The sequence below is a fragment of the Physeter macrocephalus genome, chromosome 7 (assembly GCF_002837175.3).
Source record: "Physeter macrocephalus isolate SW-GA chromosome 7, ASM283717v5, whole genome shotgun sequence".
NCBI lineage: Eukaryota > Metazoa > Chordata > Mammalia > Artiodactyla > Physeteridae > Physeter > Physeter macrocephalus.
Window position 1 is genome coordinate 26,948,509 of NC_041220.1, and position 19,296 is coordinate 26,967,804.

The 19,296-nt window shown below is 41.4% G+C and overlaps 1 protein-coding gene and 1 long non-coding RNA gene across 5 annotated transcripts in view; one reads left to right on the forward strand and one right to left on the reverse strand.

Moving 5' to 3' along the window:
• Positions 1-10,646, reverse strand: part of LOC112065621 (uncharacterized) — a 25,814-nt gene extending 15,168 nt beyond the window's left edge. The window contains exons 1-3 of the long non-coding RNA XR_002892130.3: positions 10,561-10,646; positions 8,061-8,203; positions 7,017-7,191 (exon numbers count right to left, since the gene is read on the reverse strand). This is a non-coding gene — a long non-coding RNA (uncharacterized lncRNA). The remainder of the gene's footprint in view (positions 1-7,016; positions 7,192-8,060; positions 8,204-10,560) is intronic.
• Positions 10,647-10,965: 319 nt separating this feature from the next.
• Positions 10,966-19,296, forward strand: part of HHIP (hedgehog interacting protein) — a 95,548-nt gene continuing 87,217 nt past the window's right edge. For 2 of the 4 annotated variants that reach the window (XM_007116646.3, XM_007116647.3), the window contains exons 1-2: positions 11,321-11,767; positions 17,506-17,698. In XM_007116646.3, the coding sequence (XP_007116708.1) occupies positions 11,489-11,767; positions 17,506-17,698 (472 nt within the window). In that variant the 5' untranslated portion in view covers positions 11,321-11,488. Of the gene's footprint in view, positions 11,768-17,505; positions 17,699-19,296 lie in introns of all 4 variants that reach the window. The other 2 variants (XM_007116645.1, XM_007116648.4) reach the window with 2 other exon arrangements.

Sequence of the window (19,296 nt, forward strand, 5' to 3'; positions counted from 1 at the left end):
TATGGAAACACAAAAGACCCCAAATAGCCAAAGCAATCCTGAGAACGAAAAACAGAGCTGGAGGAATCAGGCTCCCTGACTTCAGACTATACTACAAAGCTACAGTAATCAAGACAGAATGGTACTGGTAGAAGAACAGAAATATAGATCAATAGAACAGGATAGAATGCCCAGAAATAAACCCACCCACATACGGTCACCTTATCTTTGACAAAGGAGGCAAGAATATACAATGGCGAAAAGACAGCCTCTTCAATAAGTGGTGCTGTGTAAACTGGACAGCTACATATAAAAGAATGACATTAGAACACTCCCTAACACCGTATACAAAAATAAACTCCAAATGGATTAAAGACCTAAATGTAAGGCCAGACACTATAACACTCTTAGAAAAAACATAGGCAGAACACTCTATGACAAACCACAGCAAGATCCTTCTTGACCCACATCCTAGAGAAATGAAAATAAAACCAAAAATAAACTAATGGGTCCTAATGAAACTTAAAATGTTTTGCACAGCAAAGGAAACCATAAACAAGATGAAAAGACAACCCTCAGAATGGGAGAAAATATTTGCAAACGAAGCAACTGACAAAGGACTAATATCCAAAATTTATAAGCAACTCTTGCAGCTCAATAACAAAAAAACAAACAACCCAATCCAAAAATGGGCAGAAGAACTAAATAGACATTTCTCCAAAGAAGATATACAGATCGCCAACAAACACATGAAAGAATGCTCAACATCATTAATCATTCGAGAAATGCAAATCAAAATGACAGTGAGATATCATCTCACACCGGTCAGACTGGCCATCATCAAAAACTCTAGAAACAATAAATGCTGGAGAGGGTGTGGAGAAAAGGCAACCCTCTTGCACTGTTGGTGGGCATGTAAATTGATACAGCCACCATGGAGAACAGCATGGAGGTTCCTTAAAAAACTAAAAATAGAACTACCATATGACACAGAAATTCCACTACTGGGCATATACCTTGAGAAAACCATAATTCAAAAAGAAGCATGGCGTCAGGTGTATTAAATGCATTTTCAATTTATGATATTTTCAACTTACCATGGGTTTACTGGGACGTAACCCCATGGTAAGTTGAGGAAGATCTGTACAACAGAAGCAGCAGCCAAGGAACCAGTAGGAGAAATAATGGTTTTTATTTAAAGACAGTCACGGCATGGAAGCAACCTAAGTGTCCATCAACAGATGAATGGATAAAGAAGATGTGGCACATATATACAATGGAATATTACTCAGCCATAAAAAGAAATGAAACTGAGTTATTTGTAATGAGGTGGATAGACCTGGAGTCTGTCATACAGAGTGAAGTAAGTCAGAAGGAGAAAAACAAATACCGTATGCTAACACATATATATGGAATCTAAGAAAAAAAAATGTCATGAAGAGATTAGTGGTAGGACGGGAATAAAACACAGACCTACTAGAGCATGGACTTGAGGATATGGGGAGGGGGAAGGGTAAGCTGTGAGGAAGTGGGAGAGTGGCATGGACATATATACACTACCAAATGTAAAATAGATAGCTAGTGGGAAGCAGCCGCATAGCACAGGGAGATCAGCTCGGTGCTTTGTGACCACCTAGAGGGGTGGGTTAGGGAGGATGGGAGGGAGATGCAAGAGAGAAGTGATATGAGGATATAACTATATGTATATCTGATTCACTTTGTTTTACAGCAGAAACTAACACAACAATGTAAAGCAATTATACTCCAATAATTTATTTTTTAAAAACAAAATAAAGAGCTATAAAATAAAAAAAAAAAGAAATCTGGATCTATACTAAGGAAGGAAAAAGGAGCACCAGGAATGGTGATTATGTGGGTAAATATAAAAGGTTTTTATTCCAATTTTTAAGTTTAAAAAAGAAATATCTGTCCAAAAAAAAAACAGAAATACACACTGAGATTTATAACATATGTGGAGCGTATGCACAAAGTCTGGGAGGGGAAAATAAAAGTATATTGCTAAGGTTTTATACTACACATGAAGTGGTATAATATTAACTGAAGATACACTATGATAAGCTAAAAATACTCCAACTCTAAAGTAAGCACCAGAAGAGATAAAAGTTATAGCTAATAAGCCAATAACAAAGAAAAGAAAACGGAATAAATTAAATACTCAATCCAAAAGAAGAGCAAACAAATAAAAAGAACAAAAAATAGATGTGACAATTGAAAAAACAACTGGTGATGACTCTTAAACCCAACTGGTTTCACATCAAACGGAAAGGGTCTAAACACCTCAATTAAAAGTCACAGGTTCGGACTTCCCTGGTGGCGCAGTGGTTGAGAGTCTGCCTGCCGATGCAGGGGACACGGGGTAAGGCTTCCCTGGTGGCGCAGTGGTTGAGAGGCCGCCTGCCGATGCAGAGGACACGGGTTCGTGCCCCGGTCCGGGAAGATCTCACATGCCGCGGAGCGTCTGGGCCCGAGAGCCATGGCCGCTGAGCCTGCGCGTCCGGAGCCTGCGCTCCGCAACGGGAGAGGCCACAACAGTGAGAGGCCCGCGTACCGCAAAAAAAAAAAAAAAAAAAAGTCACAGGTTATCACATTGACAAAAATAAGCAAAACCCAACTATATGCTACCTACAATTGATGCACTTTAAATATAAAGACAGAAATAAATCAATAGTAAAGGGATGGGAGAAAATATGTTAACACTAATCAAAAGAAAGGAAGAGTGGTTATATTAATAAGAAAGTAGATTTTGGAGCAAAGATTATTGCCAAGGGTAAAGAAAGACATTTCGTAATGCAAAAGGAACAGCTTATGAGGAAGACACAACAGTCCTAAATGCTTATGTGCTCAGTTAACAGAGCTTCAAAATGAAAGGGAAACAAAGACTGAAAAAACTGCAAGAAGAAACAGGAAAAATCCCTAATACATTCAGAACTGTCAATATTTATTCCTCTCTCAATAACTGATAGAACAAGTGACTGAAACTCAATAAAGATGGAAGACTGAACAACCCTATCTAACAAATCAACCTAATCAACACTCCACCCAACAACAGCAAAATTGTACACAGAATGTTTACCAAGATAGACCATTTTCCTACCCATAATAAACTCTCAAAAAATTTTAAGAGATTATGCTCTCTGACTACAATGGAATTGAATTAGAATCAACAACAGAAAGGCTTTTAAAAAATCCCCAAGCAACTGGACACTTCTAAATAACAGGTTGGTCACGAAGAACTCAAAGGGGAAATTAGAAAGTACTTTGAACTGAATGAAACTGAAATCACAACGTTTCAGATTTTGTGGGATGTGGCTAAAAGCAGTAATATGGGGGAAATGTATATTGCTAAATGCCTACATTAGGAAAAGGGGAAGGTCCCAAATTAATGACCTTGGGCTCCATTGTAAGAAACTGGCTAAATCAGAGCAAATTAAAACAAAAGTAAGGAGAAAAGAGTAAACAATAAAGATCAGAAGGGAAATCAACTAAATAAAAAACAGAAAAACAGTTGAGAAAATTAATGAAACCAAGAACGGGTTCTTTGAGAAAACCAATAAAATTGATAAACCTACAGCCACATTGATGAGGAAATAAGATAGACGACACAAACTGTCAATATTAGAAATAAGAGAAGTAACAATACTACAGATTCTATAGACTGAAAGGATAACAAGGCAATATCATGAACAACTTTATGTCAACGGATGAAATGGACAAATTCCTTGAAAAACACAGGCTACTAGAGTTCACAGCTGCCGCTTCTCCAGAGCATTGTTCTTGGCAGAATGGGACCTGTCTACCTGGGGGCTTATGTCTCCCTAGGGGGCAACCTGCAAATAATAACCGATACATGGGTTAAAAAAAATCATTCCACCCCACCTCACCAGTTGTCTCAAGTTGGGACCAATTCTGTGGTGCAATTCATTCTCTAGAGGCCCCTGTGGGATCAGACTGAAGGTAGTCTCCAGCTTACATCCTTACTTAGCTTTGTTCTCTTGCCTTATCCTGCTTCCCTCACTCTCCTTCCCTAAGAGTACTCTTTCAATAAATTTCTTGGCCAAGGATCTCTGCCTTGAGCTCTGTTTATTGGCAGCCTGACCTATGACAAGGCACAGGAGGGAGGCTGGAAGGCAAAATGATGAGAAGGGACTTGTTCCTTCCTCTTTCCTTGCCATTCCTGTCTGTATCACCCCAGTGATGACCCCTTATGTTATGAATTAAATTGTGTCCCCCTAATAGATATTAAAGTCCTAACCCCCAGTACCTCTGAATGTGGCCTTAACTGAAAATAAGGTGTTGGCAGTTGCGTGAGTTAAGATGAAGTAGACCTTAATCCAACATGACTGGTGTCCTTATGAAGGGGGGAAATAGGAACGCGGAGACAGACATGCTTGGAGGGAATATGATGTGAAGACACAGGGAGAACGCCATCTACAAACCAAGAAAAGAACTCCCGAGCTTACCAGAACTAGGAGAGAAGCCCAGAACAGATTCTCCCTCAGAAGGAGCCCACCCTGCCCATGCTTTGATTTCAGACTCCTGGCTGCCAGAACTGTCAGAGAATACATTTCTGTTGCTTTAAGCCCCCTGGTTTGTGGTACTTTGCTATGGCAGCCCTAGGAAACTAATGCATCCTGTCAGTGGCAGTTGGTTCCAGTCTTGTTTTCTCCCAGCACGCCCATAATCAACTTCATGTCACCATCTGGGAGGTATCCACACCAGCTGGGCAACGACTGCATCTCCACAGTTCCACCAGGGCTCTTTCGTCAGCTTCTAGGTTTTGGTAACCCCGACTGACTCCCCCTCGTTCCCCAATTCCCAGGGATGGGAGCTGCTTCCTGCAGTCACTATTTTACTTCTATAATCTTTTTCAGTTTCCCAACACTCATTTAACTAATTCCTTATATTTAATTTCCTCTGTGGAAATAGGAAATAGCTACTATTTATTTAATAATTAATTAATAAATAGAATTTCTTTATTTCTGACAGGACCCCAGAGTGATAACCATTTCATTCAGAGGAAAAGCCAAAGCCGGTAACATAGTTTATAAAATCCTGTGCAATGCGGGATGCCGGCTACTTGTCTGCCCTCATTTCTTGTCATTTCCTCTGTCACCCACTCTGCTCCAGCTGCATTGGTCTCTCTGCTAATCTTTAAACATACCAAGCATGCTTCCTTTATGGCCTTTGACTTGCTGTTCCCTGTGCTTAGACATTCGCATGCATGTATGTAAGTGAGCAGAGGCTCACTGCTTCAAGCCTCTGTCCACGTATCTATGTCCCAGTCTCTGCCAGTACCTCAGGAGACTCCTTTCCTGACAATGTACAGTCGCCCCTGGTATCCACAGGGGATTGGTTCCAGGATGCCTGGATACCAAAATCCATAGATTCCCAAGTCCTTTATACAAAATGGCATAGTATTTGCATATAACACATGCACATCCTCCCACAGACTTTAAATCATCTCGATTACTTATAATACTCAGTATAATGTAAATGCTATATAAATAGTTGCCAGCATGGCAATTTCAAGTTTTGCTCTTTGGAACTTTCTGGAATTTCTTAAAAATATTTTCAATGGCAATTAGTGGAATCCCCGGATGCAGAACCTGGAGATACGGAGGGCCAACCATATATAAAATTACTATTTCTCTCAACCCCTGCACACTTTCCCCATGACCCCCTTTCTCTACAGCACTCATCATCTTCTGGCATACTCTATAGGTACTTGTTATCTGTCTCTCCAGTGGAACACGAGATCCATGAAAGAAATTTTGTTCTCTGATGTGTCCCCAGCACCCAGAACGGGATCTGGCACCCAGCAGGTGCCAACTTTTGAAAGAAAGACTGAATAACTATAGAAAAACCCCTACAAGCAGCCCTACCTTTGTCATCAGCGTACCTGAACTATAAGCAGTCTTTAGGTTTTAAAAGATGTGTATTTATTCTTTAGCTTTATTGGCTGCCCTTCCTTGGTGGACCCACACGTCGATAACAATGTCTCCTGAAATTCCTTGGTGACAGTGCACTTTAAGTGTGCCTTCTCTTCTGTTTAACAATTAAAAATTTTTATGATGCAAATGTTTCCTCTATTTAAAACCTTTAAAAAGTATTAATTCAAACAGGATTGGACAGTCAGCAGCATTTATCGAGAGGTCTGCACTCTACCATGAGACTGAACGAGACTGTCGAGACTGTGCTGGAGTGACCAAGAAGGAAATGCAGCTCCTGCCCACATGGAGTTCACAATTGCATGGATATTCCACTCCCACAGATGAAGAAAAATCCTCAATTCCCGTTAACAGTGCACAAATGAAAACAAACAAAGTGCGTGCTGATTAGGTGAGAATCAATGGCTGAAATGCCATTCGAACTAAAATCCCTAGAAGCTGAGTGAAAAGCCAGGATTTAAAGAAAGAGACAAAGATCAATGAGGATAAGGTACTTGCAAAAGGAAATGACAAATGCATGAATATAACTTCATTAATTTCCTAGAGTCTATAAACTAGCCTATGAGTTTGGCCCGTAGCCTCTCCTTCCTTAGTTACCTACTTTATCCTGTGCTTTCCCTTAAATGTTATCATATTCTATTCTGAATTCAATTGTTTCTGTACTTTAATTGTTTTAATTGAAGTGTAGTTGATTTACAGTGTTGTGTTAGGTTTGGGTGTACAGCAAAGTGATTCGGTTACACATAAATATACGTGTGTGTATATATATATTCTTTTTCATATTATTTTCCATTAGAGGTTATTACAAGATATTGAATATGGCTCCCTGTGCTATATAGTAGGTTCTTGTTTTTCTGTTTCATATAGTGAAATAAAGAGTAGTGTGTATCTGTTAATCCCAAATTCCTAATTTATCCCTCCCCCCTTTTCCCCTTTGATAACCATAAATTTGTTTTCTATGTCTGTGAGTCTATTTCTGTTTTGTAAAGAAGTTCATTTGTATTATTTTCTAGATTCCACATATAAGTGATATCATATGATATTTATCTTTCTCTCTGTCTGACTTACTTCACTTAATATGATCATCTCTAGGTCCATCCTGTTGCTGCACATGGCATGATTTCATTCTTTTTTCTGTACTTTAAATGGCAGGGAGGAGTCACTTCATACACTCCTTCCAGCGCATCCTTGGGTCCCAGCTGAAATGTCATTTTCACAGAGAGGCTTTTTCCAGTCACTTAATCTGAAATAGATGTGCCTTGTTATTCTCCATCTTAGCATTTCTTTCATAGCCTTTACCGTAATTATTCAATCATAAGTTTACTTGTGACCTTACTAGACTGTCTTCCTTACTAGATTATTAGCTACCTAGAGGCAGGGTGCTTGTACTACTTTTCATTCCTGGGTACACATCGCTTAGCACAGTGGCTGGTGCTTAATATATGTTTGTTGAAATAGAATTAAATAACACATATTTCTGTGAAGTCCAGAAATCCATATATAAAACCAATTCGAATACCCAAAATAGTTTTATTTTAAACATTTACCAAATTTAAGTTTTGCTAACTTCTGATACACAGACATGTGTATCTACATGACTGTCTATATACGCATATATAAATACATACGTAATTCACATCTATGGTAATATTTTGAGCTTTACCTATGAAATTAATTTCAATTTGGGTCAAATATTTCATCTTTTGCAAGAAACCTAACTTGTTCATGAAAATCTTGAATCCATCCGAGGTAAGGAATAGAATCCCGGGTAGGACTGGGATATGGGAGTGGGGTGGTCAGACATGCCACTAGCCCATACAGGGTGCATTGGTGCAAATTAGAAAAAGGAGCCACATCATCGGGGCAGACACGGCCATGCACCAATAAACTCAGCTTGGTGAATGGAGCAGGACTTCAGCTCCCATTCCGTGACGCAGCTGGATGCCTTGCACTGGGTGCAACCGGCATGTAGGTGGCAGTCCTAGAGGGACGGCTCAGTGATGGTGCAAGCAGAAGATGGTGTTCTGGCCACCCTTGTACAGCTCCATTCCTTGCTAGACTGATTTAATTTGTCTGGAGGAGGTTGGTAGGGTAGGGGTCTTTTCTTCTCACCACTTCTGATGATTTAGCTGAAGGAGATCTCCCCGATTGAAAAAGTCCATGTTTCAGGTTCAAGTGTGCAGATGGCCATGCAGCCTCCAAGTGGGCTTTCATGGTTTAATCTTAGGAAATAGCCCAGTGTTGATTCTTGATTCCTAAAAAAAAAAAAAATATGCTGTCGAACTGGCTGTAGATGAGCTTTGCAATTTCCCTCTGCAAAAAACGAATCAGAAGTTAGTTCACTTGTATAACACTGCTTAGTGACTATTTGGAAATTCTATCAGTGGCGCTGAAAATAAATGCAGCTAACTCATCAGTGACCCGATTTATGGACTGTCGTGACTAAGAGCAGGTGGGATCAATTCTAGCTCCCATGGATCAAGAAGGAACAAGTCTGTCTCATTTCAGTAATGGTTCATAAACTCTATATCTTTTTTTTCTTTTAATTAATAGACTATTTTTTTAGAGGAGTTCACAACAAAATTAAGTGGAAAATACAGAGGATTCTCACATACTCCTTCCCAGGCTCCTCCACCAGGATCCACACCAGAAAGGAAAATTTGTTACAATTGATGAACCTGCACTGACACCTCACTATCACCCTGAGTCCATAGTTTAGTTTATGGTTCACCCTTTTTTTTTTTTTTTAACATCTTTATTGGAGTATAATTGCTTTACAATGGTGTGTTAGTTTCTGCTTTATAACAAAGTGAATCAGTTATACATATACATATGTTCCATAACTCTATATCTTTAACTTAGGGTCACAGTTTATAACATCTGCATAATTTTTTAAAACCGAAATTAATTTACCTTTAAATGTCCTTAGTCTTTAAGTACGAACCATAAGGAAGGCCTGTTCCAAAACTAAGATGAATTCATCACTTGGGGTGGGAGCTCATAGCACTGAAATAGAACTTTTAAAGGATTTTTTTATTTTGGAAAAACAACATAAAACTGGTATTTGGGAATAAAGCTTTACATAGTGGAAAGCAACCTAGATTGGGTCCCTGGTTTTTAAACTACCTAATTAGATGAGATTGAACAAGTGATATAATCTCGATGTGATTCATGTATAGATTTTTTATTAAATGAGAGTTTAAAGTCTTAAAGTCTTTATAGCTCTATGATTTTCTTTATATTAAAAAGTCTTCAAAGCAGGAAGAATGTCAGATAAAGCAGTCTGTGGGATCAGAAGAAGCATTTGCCATCACAAGCATACAGAAGTCTTGTGTATACAACAGCCCCTGGGAGAAACGTTAAGTAAGTCATAGGGGCCCCTACAATGAGCTCAGGTCTGGACTGAATATCTCAGCAGATTCTTCCCAGCTATTCTAATCTGTCACCTCTTTTGGGAAAAACCTAGCTCCACTAGTAAATCCGGGCCCAGGAAGAGAAAGGGGCAGAAGCCTTATCTAGCCACTGCAACCACTGTAACAATAATTAGTTTAATCAGCTATCCACACCCACGGTCACCAACTTTTACATCAGCTTGGCGAAATCTGTGCCTGAAGAGGGAAGCAAATCCAAATATGGTGAACGTTCCTCCATTGCCAAAATGAGAAAACGGCCTTATCTGCTCTTCAGAATCCATCTACCAGAAAATCAGCTCCCCTGTTAAATACTCAAGTGGGCAGAAAGCACGTTTTGTGATGCAACCCCATAGACCCCTCCTGATACCAACTTGCGGGGATCCAGTCAATACCAAGTCACCACTCTTGATAAGGCACAAATCACTTTAGAAACACCTTCTTTACGCAGGCTTTGTCTAGCGGGGGTGGGGGGAGAGATTTAACTTATTTAGGTACCCGGGATACGTAGCACGTCCCGCTCATCGACGCCGGCAAACCCACTACGAATTCTTCCTCCAGAGCTGATGCCTCTGTGTTTACACCCCTGCGGAAATCTCCCCAGGATTTTTTTTCTTTTTCCATTTAAAACGAATGCTGATTCCAAGGCCAGCTTCTTCTCCGTTCCTCCACCTGGGGCAGGGGAACCTGCGTTCCTGCGTTCCCGGGGAGGCACCAGCGGGGCCCGGCTAAGTTCCAGGGCACAGGTGGGGCCCTCGAACGGGGCGTCCGGGGCCAGCCCGCCCAGGACCCTGGCGAGAGCAACCCTTCCAGGAGGCCCCGACACCCCACCTCACGCACACGCGCTTGTGCCACTCCAGGAGCGCGCAGGACTTAGGCAAGGATGGCTACATCTTCTCGGCGCAGTCTTCAAACCACCTCCACATACTCAGCGGCTTGCAGCATCTGGGCTGTTCCCCCCGCCTCTCAATCAGACCCCCAGGAAGATTTTTACCGGCTCGAGCTTCACTTTGGAAATCACCGGGGTCTGGGGGAGTCCAAGCGGGCCAGGGGAGGGAAAGGGGCCGGAGAGCTCCCTCCCGCCAGCTCCAGCCCACTCGGCTCATACTCCCTCCCGGGAGAGGCGCGGACCGGGACCGGGGCAGGGGAGGCCCCGGAAGGGTCCCCTCCCTTCTCGCCTCCCGCAGCCCTCTCTTACTCACTTTCTCTCGGCGCCTCAGCTCGGCCGCCTCACGCCCGGGGTCGCACGGAGGGGCTGCGCGAGGAGCGGGCGGGGAGCCACCGGGCCGCGCCCCAGTCCCAGGCGGGCCGGCCGGGGGGACCAAGGCCGTGCACGCCCCCACCCGGACGGCGCGGCCAAGCGGGCGCGCGGCGTCCCGCGCCCTCCAGGCTGGCTCCGAGGACTCCGCCGGGCCCTCCCCCTCCGCCCGCCGCCGCGGCCCGCGGCCCCTCCCCACCGCACCCCGGAGGCCGCCGGGGCCGCCCCCTCCCCTCCCCCCAACCCGGGCGGGGGCGCGCGAGCAGCGGTGACGTCAAGGGGCGCGCGGTGGCAGCACCTCCCCGCGCGCTAGTTAAAAAGAAGAAGAAAAGAGGGAACGAAACATGAGAGGCTGTGTGAGAAGCTGCAGCCGCCCGCAGAGAAGACCTCAGCATCATCTAGAGCCCAGCGCTGGCCCTGCCTCCGCCTGCCCCGCCGCCGCCGCCGCCGTTGCTGTTCCTGCTACTACTGTCTCACCTAAACAACTCCCGTTACACGGACAAGTGAACCTCTGTGGCCGTCTTCTCCTCCTCTTCTACCTCCTCCTCTTCCCACTCCTTCTCCTCTTCCCACTCCTCAGCCGCCGCAGAAAGCCCCCCAACCCAACTGACACTGGCACCACCGCAAACGGTGTCCACCGCACTTTATCTCGGTCCTCGGGCTCCCCTGAGGCATTGGGCCCATCGCCTCGTCTTTTATTTTTTGCAAAGTTGCATCGCTCTACATCTTCTCGCCCCCGCCACCTCTCTCTGCCTCTCGAGTGTCCTGCCGGCCCGCAGCCTCCTCCTGGAGCTGCGCCCTAGTGCCCCTGCTGGGCAGTGGCCTTCCCCCCCCATCCTCCCGCGCCCAGCCCCTGCCGCGCGGGGCAGGCGATGCTGAAGATGCTCTCTTTTAAGCTGCTGCTGTTAGCCGTGGCTCTGGGCTTCTTTGAAGGAGATGCTAAGTTTGGGGAAAGAAGCGAAGGGAGCGGAGCGAGGAGGAGAAGGTGCCTGAATGGGAACCCTCCGAAGCGCCTGAAAAGGAGAGATAGGCGGATGATGTCCCAGCTGGAGCTGCTGAGTGGGGGAGAGATGCTGTGCGGTGGCTTCTACCCTCGGCTGTCCTGCTGCCTGCGGAGTGACAGCCCCGGGCTGGGGCGCCTGGATAGCAAGGTAGGCACGCACCCGCCTCGCAGCTGCGAGATTGGCATACTGGCTGGGTGGGGTGCCTTGTGGCTCCGGCAGTGCTGGTGACTGGAAGAGGGGCGAAACTTCTCTGGGGAGTTCTTTTTGATAACTTTTCTAAAGCGCTAGCGTGATTCGTTTGTGTGTTCCTCTGGGGTGCGCAGATACCTCTCCCGCCCCCAAGAGTCCCCGGTCGGGATGCTGTGCAAAACTGCCTGTCTCAGAAAAGAGAAGCTTCTGTGGTACCCGCATTCTGGGCTGGGTAAATATTTTATAAGAATCGCGATTAACAGTGTGTTTTGGATCGAATCGGGCATTGGTTGCGGTAAAACTGTAAATGAAGGTGGCTGTGGTTTCTGGTTTATTTTTCTAGGGTAAAAAGATTTGTGCCGTTTTCTCCACGTGCTCGGTTAGAGAGAGGATTGAATCGTAAAGGATGTTGAAACACGGTTGGTTTATCATCCCCAGCCCTGTCAGAAGGGGGGGTGTCTTGCATTACAGTAGTTAAACAGAGAAAAGGAACTCCTGGTACTCCAGTTTAGAACCCCAAAATTGGCGAAAGATTTTGCTGGGGCATGTTTATCACGTAAAACCGAGGCGATCCTCCTCCTGTCAACGTTTTGTAACATTATAAATTCGGGTTTTCAGTGGTAGTTAGTTGTCTAGGAAGATCTTCTCCAGAAACTTGTTTTAGGGGTAATGGCATTTACGTTTTCCCGATGTTAATAAGTTTAAACAAATATGAAAATAGTGTTGGTTGGGTGTAAAGACATGCTTATATTTGAGTTTGCAATATCTTTCTTGCCCTGGGTTGCAGTAATGTGTGTTCTCTACTGCATTCCAAGGAAAGACTCCGGGGATCAGTCATTAACAATCCCTGCGCGTGAAATAAACAATCAGGTGTCTTTGCCCCCCCCCCCCCATTTTAGGTTTAATTAAGAATTCCTCTGTTACAACACTGCAGTTGTCAAGGTCTGAGAGACTCTTGGAAAACTTGTGCTTCAGTCTTGCTGGCCCAGGCATTAAAAAAAAAAAAAAAAAAACCCAGGCTGAATCTAATTTTTATGCTCAGTTCACGGTAGATTTCACTCTATTCTCATGTAAACAGCTCCTACGAATCAACATATGTGTCTGGGTGGTATCTCTCACTTTGTTTTGTAACAAAAAGCCATATTGCATCATTTAATTTGCTCAAGTCATGCAAATAGGAAAAAATCAATAGGACAAAAAGGGGTCGACTTATCCTCTTCCCCACTAAACTGCTGCCCACACACAGAGTCCTGTTGCTTATGGCAAAAGAATAACAACAACACCATTGTGTTTGTTAGTTGGTTCACTAATGGGTGAAACTAGAGAACATCATTCTCTTTCAGTCCCCAGCTCTGTCCAAATGTTCATGCCTTTTGAGGGAGCATTTGTCCAACTCCCTCTATTTACAGCTGAGTGAGAACTGTCTTGCTGCAGGTTTTGAGCTGTAACTCTCTCTTTATTCTTACCACATGCAGCAGTAGTCTGAGATTCAGGGAACAGATATTCCAGCATTTTGTTCCAAACAATGTCATTAAGCTCCTGTGTTGTAATTGAATTAAAGTACAAAATCGCTACATTCACATCAGCTCCAGGGTTTTTACCAGGAGCGGGACAGAACCAGGAAATTGAGAGAAAGGATTCGAAATATTTGGCATTAAGCCTCCCCGCGTGCAATATACGCTATGAATATACCAATGATCCGCAGACCCCTGCAATACTGAACTCTTCCAGGTACAGGAGGAGTGAAAACTTTTTCTTAAGTAAATGTAGTGGGGAGCTGGGGGCGGGGGTGGGGGGGGAGCGACGCTGAGACTGAGGGGAGTTATAGCCCTTAAGAGAAATTATATAAATTTTTTTAAAGAAATCATTCTTTACGAATCATTCTGCCACATTAGCTATCCACATTCCTTTCCGTTTTATGTGCTTCCAATCTCCAACAAACCCCTACTCATTTGGAAAATGTGTCTGAATTAAATTTGGTACACTAGACTTTGCTGGTTCCATTACGAGTGGTTTATAAACCAACAATAGTCAAATTGTTCCAATCAGGGATTTGATATAGTTATGCATATGCATTCTTGATCCATGTTAGTTCTCAAGTTTTAATAGTTTTTAAAACATGTTATTTTATAATAAACTTCAGTGTTTCCCTTTTTTCCCCCTAAGCCTTCCTGGCTTATAATATATGTTAGGGTCTTGTTTCATAATGTGTGTGCAGGAGAGATGATGGCTATTTGAAAGGGTCCTTTTTTGTTCGTGGAAAAAAAAAAAAAATTTCCCCAGAAAGGTTTCTGCAACTTTTCAAGAAACTACAGGAGTAGCTTTTTCCTAAGTGAAGAAACTTCATAGACAAATAGATAGCAGCAAACTGGGTAGAATATTGGTCATGCTTAGCTGTGTGATTAAGTCCAGTTTCCAGGCTAACCCATTTTCTTTAATATGTAATGAACTATTGAATGTAATTGAGTTCAATTCTTTAGCCATGGTATTATTCTTCTAAGTTATTCTATATTTTCACTTCTTTGTATATTTTAATAGCTTTGTGTACTGTAAGGAGATGGTTAACTACTGTTACAAATAAGTACTGCCAATATCTAGGAAGTTATATTGTCTTAGCAATATTTTTGCAGCTCCTAAATACAAGATGCTAAAAGGATCTAATTCCCATTAGCCAAATTGAATCTGCAACCAACTGAAATACCCCCATTTCTAAAACTTAACTTGTAGCCACAGAGGCATAGAAGCTCTCTCTACCTTGGGTGGTTTCACAGCCAAAGCTGTCAAGGAATGGGTGAAAAGTAATTGTTTTCAAGTGTGCCCTTTTACAATCATTTGTTTGCTCTGGCTCTTTCAGGGACAAAGGCTATTGTTGAACACATCCAACTAAACAAATAACTCATCCTGGGGTCCCTTTAACAGCTGCCTTAGTACAATGATCTATTTACATATTAGCCTAAAATTGAAACTGAACTCTTTAATGACATAATCCAGCACTACAGTCCAGAGACGCATGTGTTCTACCCAACAGCTGAACAACCTTGTAGGCATATGAGTTTTAGAAATAACTTTTTGTGTACCAAGTGATCTTAAGGCGTCATCTTAATACACTGTCCTGTATTTTCTCCTTTTGTCCCCTCATCGAACCCATGTGGGTGCCTTTTTATCCCCTCTGTTTAGTTACTTGATAAATAAAGAGAAATACAGAAGGTCTCTGTCACCCATTTTACTATTTGTTGATAAACTGTAGTTGTAGGCCACGCTTCACTGTGTATTCCAGGATTTATCTTACCTTCCTTGTATGGATTTTACTTTCATGTGGCTGAAGATGAGAGGATGACCTGCCAGATGTTATAAATTAGTCAGCAACAGCCACAATCATTACTAGGCACACCGTAATAATGATTCGAAGTTTTACATGATTTCCAAAGTATATTTAGTTTAAACCGCTATAATTTGATGGTTTCGTATATGGCTTTTAAAAATTGAAACAGGATATTAGCTTAAATCTCTTCTTAAGATTGATGACATTGTCAGACATAAAGTTAAGGACCTGTATAGACACAGACACTTAGGCAAAAAAGAAGAAAAAACTACCCTCCACACAGCAGCACTCATCTGTCTAAAACAGCGCTGCAGCTCGGGCTGAGTCAGTTTAATTGACTTCAGTAAGACTATTGGTTCATTGAAACCAAAGCCAGAATGATGGCTCTATCTATCTTCAAATAGGTATTTACACTGCAGACCTCACACAGAGCAAAATGTTACCATCCTGCTGGGTTGGAACAGCATGAAACTTTACAAAGAATAATATTATACTTGATTGCAGATAATTTATTGAATCCTATTTCTGCACTTTTGATGAGAGATCTTGTGGCCAGGACACATTCCAAAAATTGTAAAAGACAAAATTCTTGAGGCCCTAAAATCAAGCTCTTCCTGGATAGCAGCTGGGAGAGTATATGGGGATCATTTTGTTTCAGCTATAAAAAAATCGAAGCATGCATGTTCTCCATAAAACCAAAGGTAATTACATTCCAGTTTTTCAGCCAGCAAAAGCGGTGGCTTCAGCATCCTGCAGTTGTTTTGTTCTTAGTGGACTGCCGTATGATAAACAAACAGAACGAAGTTGAACAGTATTAATATTGAATAGATCTGGTGAGGTCTGCCAGAGTATGGACAACAAAAGACATTTAAAACATTCTTGGAATGCAAATTCTAAGTGTCTGGTGTATGTTTCCCCTTAGAAAACTTTAACCATTTAAGCCATTGTCATTTAAATAAATTGATAAAAATCAAAATGCAAACATAATTGTGATTAATAATAACTTTTCTGAATATTGTAGACAGTTATGACTCATCATATTTATACACATGTATTTTTTTTTTCCGAAACAGGGTAGCTTCTATTGGACTTTTAAAATTTCACCATGCCTTGTATTCAACAATTTTTTTTAGTTGCTTTGCTCTTTCAGATCCAAATTTTGTGATCACTTAGAGTACCTTTATCCTAAAAAAAGAGAAGCCGTATGATTCACTCAATTTACTCAAATTGGAATCTCAACTTCAGAATGAAATATTTGCTTTAAGCAGTGATCTAGAGTTTAAAATGTCAATTTGAGTTCATAGTTCTAAAGAAATAATTAAGTATAAACATAATTATAGAAACTGGGAAAACATAAAATTCAATCCCATTATGGTGTTTTTTAACACCATATGGTGCTTTTTAATATGAAAAATCAATGCTTAATTTAGGTAGCACTACATTTCACATCTCAAATATTGTGCTGATATTCTATATTTATATTTATTAGAGGAGGTCCTGAAGTCAATTTTTTGAAGTTAGTACTAGACACTGAAACCTATTTTATCTGCATATTACTAACCTCAATGAATCAGTAACTCTCAAATTAGTCTTACTGATATAAAAGACATAATAATACTGTATAAACAAAGATAAAAGTATGCCCTTTTTCAATGAAACTCACTAAATACTATACAAAATCACTTTTATTAAACTCTTGTGTGTTTCATGAATATAACATACCTGAGGAACTAGTTAGAAAATTTTTCCTGGCTAAAATACAATGAATAATAAAAATTGGTCTTAAACCTGTTTGACTCAGCTTCAGGTATTATTTTTATAGAACATGAAAGGGCGATATTTCCCCCCCCTTTAGAAAACTTTCCCTATGCAATCTGTATATTGAAAATTAATTAAAATGAGAACAATGTAATTCAAGTAATATCTTTGAGAATGTTAGGAATTTCAGGAGTGAAATAGATTTTTACCCAAGACACAAATAAGTCATGTCTTAAAAGTTGCTTTATATACAGTTGGATAAAGGTATCTGGAGTTTTAAAGTTAAATTATCAGTCAGTGTATACTTCGAGGCAGAGTAAGAAAAAGGGTTAAAGAATCTATTGGCATTTAATTTTTCACACCTGAAGGACAGATAAACAGACTTGGATTTGCAAGAGTAAGAAGCATGTCTGTGCATCCCTAACCTTTGCCCCCCCATCCCAACCCAAGAGACTGCACTTGTGTCCTTATAAAGGCATACTGTATTGTGACTTGGTGATTTTTTGCAGACAACAGCTAAATGACACTTTTCTCTTTCCATGATGACCAAAAAAACATAACTAAACCTAACTTCATGGAACTAAAAAGAAGTTTGTTTCTGATTTATGGCTTTCAGATGTTTTCTGTTACCAACAACACAGAATGCGGGAAGTTACTGGAGGAAATCAAATGTGCACTTTGCTCTCCACATTCTCAGAGCCTGTTCTACTCACCTGAGACAGAATCCTTGGAAAGAGACCTGGCACTTCCCCTGTTCTGCAAAGACTATTGCAAAGAATTCTTTTATACTTGCCGAGGCCATGTTCCAGGTAAAAAAAAAAAGATACATTAAATCAACTACTGCAGAATAGCTTTCCAAGATACCTGTTCCTAAATGCTTGCTTAGGAGAGTATAAAATTTATCTACCTTTCACAGTATCTATTTTTACCTCATAATTAACTGTTCCAAACTTGGAACCTTTTATTGCTGCTAAAATTGCTGCTGTCATTTCAGCCTACAAACAATACATTGTTTTGTTGAAGTGTTTAACATTTCTTGTTAAATGGATAATACAGTTGATAATCTTTACACTCGCTGGATTATCAGCACAAATTTCTTGTTGGTGTCTTTAGTCATCAGCGTTGATATCAAGACAGCTTCCCCTTCTACACAGCTGATACATAAGTGCAGATTGTCCACCGACTTGTAAGGTATTTCCTTAAATAAAATATAATTCAAAAGGCCCCAAAAAGTAACACCTTACAAAGCACTTTCATATATAATGACTAATTCGCTCCTCATAAACCCTGTGAGGTAGATAGGAAAGGTCTGGTCATTTCCATTTGACAGATGAGGAAAACTGAACCTCAGGAGAAGTTAGATGCCGTAACCAAACTTGTACTATGAGAAAGCGATAGGCTAAAAGAAGTTCAAGTTCTCATGCTTGTAATGTCCCAGATATACCTGGTCATTATCGTCTTTTGGACCCTAGTGAACATATAGGCTCTTGGGCATTGATTAATTTTACCATCAGAAGCTTGTAAACCTTGGTGGTTGTTGCTTTAGGTTGGAAGAATCAACACAGAGGTAGAAACGAATTTAACGAGACCGACTCTGTTTAGTTAGGCAGTGTCACGCACAAACAAATCTTCTGAAACTAACAGTTTATAAAACTCAATGGCACTGAAGGACAAGACAAGCTTTAAGAACTGTAGGATGCACTTGGAGAATTTTTTTTAACTGCTATGCACATTTTACTTTTTTCTCTGACCCAGAAAAGTGTAGATTTTTGTATTTTTTATAGAGCTCTCTTAATAGCCTAAGAAAACATTTTGACTAGGGTTGCTTGCTTCCTTTGGTGTACCATAACAAGCATCTAAACCCATTCAGTGTGAAAATATTATTATTGTTTTTCTAAACTACAGCCATGTTTCTAAGGCTCTCCTTAAACCAGCTGTTTCTTTCTCTTGATCACATTCCCCAAAGCAAAGTAGAATAGGTCACGGTTGCCTAGATGGCCTGCCGAGAAGCGATAACAGATTAGGTCCCGTAAAGTTTTGCTGCAAATTTCCAGTCTGGAAGGTTTGCCTTTACCACCCTAAATTGAAAATGGTATTGACAGTGGGCATTTTAATCTACCTTTATCTACTTGTGATAAATACCGCTAGGCTGGATTTAGGGACTCATCTGTGGGGCGCTTCCTATATTTGAAGTTATTTTAGCTTCCCGAACAAACAACAAAAAGCAATATCCACTGAAAGAGAGAGCACAGCACACAACTCAGGAGCCAGAGCTGCAAGCACCTCACTCCCCAGATCAACATATGTGGTGACGAATGACAAATTTATTTTTCTACAAAGTTTGTATATATGTAAAACTGCTGAAGTGCATCAAGATGTCAAGTGCTTTTGGTGGCCACCCAGGCTG